The sequence below is a fragment of the Myotis davidii genome, unplaced genomic scaffold, assembly GCF_000327345.1.
Source record: "Myotis davidii unplaced genomic scaffold, ASM32734v1 scaffold577, whole genome shotgun sequence".
NCBI lineage: Eukaryota > Metazoa > Chordata > Mammalia > Chiroptera > Vespertilionidae > Myotis > Myotis davidii.
Window position 1 is genome coordinate 1,050,443 of NW_006289082.1, and position 4,675 is coordinate 1,055,117.

The following is a 4,675-nucleotide window of genomic DNA, read 5'->3' on the forward strand; positions in this document are numbered from 1 at the left end:
TTTATTTTTTTTCTTTTTTATTCTGGGATTTATTTACCTTCTATGGCTGTCACCTGAACTGAGAGCTGGCTTTAGCTCTGAGGCTCGGCTCCAGCTCTGAGTCCTCGGCTGCTGAAAGCTGGTATCTGGGTTTGTTTGGCTTCTATAATTGAAACACTGTTGCAGCTCTAGTTCTGAGGCCTCCGCTGCTGAAAGCAGGTATCTGGGTTTGTTTAGCTTCTATAATTGCAACATTGTTTCTTACAGTGCAGCTTAGAGCCCGGCAGGGACAGGCAAGGAACTTTGGCTTCCTCCATCACCGGGGCAACCAAGCCTCATGTTTGCTTCAGCTGCCTGGCTGCTGGCTGCCATCTTGGTTGGCAGTTAATTTGCATATCCTGCTGATTAGCCAATGGGAAGCGTAGTGGAGGTATGGTTAATTTCCCTTTTTGTCTTTTTTTTTTTTTAATATATTTTATTGATTTTCTACAGAGAGGAAAGGAGAGAGATAGTTAGAAACATCAATGAGAGAGAAATATCGATCAGCCGCCTCCTGCACACCCCCCACTGGGGATGTGCCCACAACCAAGGTACATGCCCTTGACCGGAATCGAACCCGGGACCTTTCAGTCCGCAGGCCGACGCTCTATTCACTGAGCCAAACCGGTCCCAGCACCCTTTTTGTCTTTTATTAGATACGATTTATTTTTTGCCAAATAGTATAGTTCATTATGTGAAAGTATCACAATTTGTATTTCCTTTCATCTGTTAATGGATATTTAGGTTATTTGTAGTTTTGGCTATTAAAAATAAAAGCTGTTACTGCCCTGGACAGTGTGGTTGCAGGTTTGATTTCTCCGTCAGAGCACACACCTAGGATGTAGGTTCGATCCCCAGTCAGATTACATACAGGTGGCAACCCATGGATGTCTCTATCTCTTCCCATCTCTCCCTCTCCCCCTCTCTCCCTCTCTCCCTCTCTTCTTTTCTTCTTCTCTCTTTCTCTCCCTCTCTCCGTTCCCTTCTCTTTGAAATGAATGAGCATGTTCTCAGGTGAGGATTGAAAAAATAAAGCTGTTACAAACATTCATGTAAAAGTCTTTATATGGCTATATACATTCATTTATTTTGGGTAAATGTTGGTAAAATCATGTACGTGCTAAATAAGGCCTGGAGACTAGTTAACAGTATTTTATCAATGTCAGTTTTCTAGATTTAATATTGTACTGTAGTTATGTAAGATGTTTCCCCTGAGGACTTCATATTATTTTGGCAACTTCCTGTGAAGCTATAATTTTTTTCAAAATGAAATTTTAAAATAATGTTAATTGTAGAAAGTTTAGAAAATACAAGTTGGAAAATAAGGAAAAATTAAAATTACCCCTATTCTGCCCTGGCCAGTATGGCTCAGTTGGTTGGGAGTCATCCTGCTCACCAAGAGGTTGCCAGTTCAATTCCCAGTCAGGGCATGTGCCTAGGCTGTAGATTTGATCCCTGGTAGAAAACCAATCAATGTTTCTCTCTCACACCAATGTTTCTCTCTCTCCTTCTCCTTTCCTCTCTCTCTAAAAAAAAAATCAATAAAAAATCTTTTAAAAAAAATTACCCATAATCACACCCTTTAGAGATAATTATTAATAATATTTTGATGTATAGCCTTTCAGTGGTTTTGATAGATTTTGTTTTTTGTTGTGGCTATTTTTACCCAATAGGATCATGTTTTGTAACCTGAACAGTAGATGTGTTTATTCTTTTTGCCTATTGATATTATGGTATTCTAGAAACAGTTTATTTTATAATTATGTATTCATACAAATTAAGGTGTTTGCTTCTAATTTATTTTGTCTTTTTCTATCTCTAGTTGATGACAGTGCAATTTTGGATTGCCAGTTCAGTGAATTTTATCATACTCCTCCACCTGGTTTTGAAAAAATACTATTTGAACAGCAGATCTTCTGAATGTATTTGTTTTTGAAACTTGTACTTCTGCACTGTTAAAAATGTTTACCATTTAATAAAGCTTTACCTGACTTATAGATGAAAATATATTATTAAAAATATGCTTGTTAATACTGTTTCAGGAACCAATGTATTCAATATATCACCCCAAAATTGTGATTTAAAGTACTTATGTTTTGTGATATGAAGTCAGCATTTTGGGCAGTTTATTTAATTCTTATTTAAGTAAATGTAACTATGGGTATGATTAACAGTATTAAGTTGAAATATGTATATATATTTAAAAGGGAATCTCTCTTATATAAATTATTTGTTTTGGTAGAGTTGGGTGGGTTTTTGTCATTCTGATTAGATCTCATTAACTATTTTAAGTTTGCAGTCCAATAATTTTGTGTCTCATGTTCTTTTTTATAGAGTATAACAAGTGACAGAGATTTGTATTATTGGCAACTTCACTTTTCGCAATTTATTTACTGTGAGATGTATCATTTTCTTAAAATTTAAATTTCCTAGTTTGTTTGTATGTCTTTGCTTTTAATTTGCTTTGTGAAAAGAGATAAGTGTTCTAGTATTGAAGACCATTATGCTGTGTTACTTCAATTCCAGAGTAAGTAGTGTTGATCTGTGATAGAGTACACACTGACAGACACTTAGAATAGGGATGCATTAAACTTAAAAGTAAATGAGATTATTCTTTTAGGGACTTTTATTTAAATGTATTTTTTTCTGTAAGGAATAATAAAATAATAGTAATTAATGAATATTCAGTACTATATTAAATATATTTTCTTCTTCTCTGTTAATGATACAGTAAATTCACTTCACCCTTAATTATTTCAGAACTTTAGAGATAAATGAATCCTCTTCATGACCCTAAGCCTTTACATAATTTTCAGCAAGAATCTTTGAGTTTATACCCTACTAACCCAAAGTAATCACTGTACACATCTCGGTAGAGTTTCCTTTTCAAATGAACATGGCAAGGATGCATGCATTTCACTCCTTCAATAACAAGGGATCCGTATGTTGTACTAGAAAAACATGGGCATAGAATCCAAGCTCTGAATTGTAGTTTTACCTCCTAATTCCATTATCTCCTCAGGTGAGTTTTTCAGTCTCTCTGAGCCAAGATACCCCATTTACAAAAGGGATAATCATATTTTTTTATAACATTTTATAACTAGTTAAATAAGGTAATATATGTAAAACACCTTAATCATCATAGGCACTTAATGAATGTAGCTTGCTTGTTGACTCCAACACAGTGATTTTCATAGTGTGGTCATCAGCATCACTTGGGAACTTGTAGGAAATGCACATTCTCAGGCTCCACTCACTGAATCCGAAACTACTGGGGATAGTGCCCAGGAATCTGTGTTTGAACAGCCCTTCAGGGGATTTTAATACACACTAAATTTTGAGAACCACTGCTCAAGAGAGAATTCTTTGAAAATGATTGTCTACTATAAATTTTCTAAGGATTTAAGACAAACTATTTTTGACCTGTAGGTAACAGAATCCTGTATAGTATTTATTTTTTTTGCTTATTTGGTAGACAAACACATGATATTGTGCTTTGAAAACATTGATATACTTGATTAACATTTATTAACATAAATCCCACATTTTACCTCTGAAGGTTGTTCATATTGAAAATAATGCAGTAACTAATAAATAATAATACAAAAATAAACTGTTTCATGTACTCACAGCTGTGAACCTACTTTTGCCCAACCCTGTATATAGAACCAAACTAACTATAATATTTATGCATTTTTGTCTAACTTTCTTAGTAATTTTAATTAATAGAGAATATGCTTACTTAAGAAAGTAAACTGAAATGACTGTTTGCTATCTTTATAATGTTATCTACCTCTTAGTTATTTTTTTTAATTGAGTTTTTTTGTTTAATATTTTTTAAATATATATTTTATTGATTTTTTACAGAGAGGGAGGGAGAGAGATAGAAAGTCAGAAACATTGATGAGAGAGAAACATCGATCAGCTGCCTCCTGCACATCTCCTACTGGGGATGTGCCCGCAACCCAGGTACATGCCCTTGACCGGAATCGAACCTGGGACCCTTCAGTCCGCAGGCCGACGCTCTATCCACTGAGCCAAACCGGTTTCGGCCTCTTAGTTATTTTTTAAAGCATACCTTTTTTTTATCATCATATTCTTTTCTCAAGACTATCTTTTCTGCCTCTGATCATACAGAATAGTCACAGTACCAAAAATGATACATCAATTATGTCAATGGAACAGTTTGAGGAAGACTGTTGTGTTTTTAAACTCTAGGTATCTAGGAAAATTACCTCCCAAAACCCTAACCTCAGTCTAAACTTGAGAAAAACATCATACACATTCCAGGGAGATCTTACAAAATACTTGAACAATATCCCCCCCGAACTGTCAAGGTCACAAAAAACAAGGGAACTGGAGAGTATTATGCTAAGTCATATAAGCCAGTCAGAAAAAGACAAGTATCACATGACCTCACTTATATGTGGAATCTAATGAACAAAATAAACTGATGAACAAATAGATCCAGAGCATGCAACAGACTAAGGATTCTCAGAGGAAGAATGTGTGGGGAGGAGATTAACCAAAGAACTTGTATGCTTATATGCCTAACCTATGACACAGACAATAGGGTGGTGAAGGCCTGCGGGGGAAGGGGGATTGGAGCAGGGTGGAGGAGGTCAATGGAGGGGGACGGACGGGGGGCGGAAACTGG

The 4,675-nt window shown here is 35.6% G+C and overlaps 1 protein-coding gene across 1 annotated transcript in view; it reads left to right on the forward strand.

Annotated features, from left to right (window-relative positions):
• The window catches only part of SPRYD7 (SPRY domain containing 7), a 26,746-nt gene extending 24,047 nt beyond the window's left edge, over positions 1-2,699 (forward strand). Inside the window, exon 5 of the mRNA XM_006761222.2 lies at positions 1,841-2,699. Within this exon, the coding sequence (XP_006761285.1) occupies positions 1,841-1,938 (98 nt within the window). The 3' untranslated portion in view covers positions 1,939-2,699. The remainder of the gene's footprint in view (positions 1-1,840) is intronic.
• Positions 2,700-4,675: the final 1,976 nt, after the last annotated feature.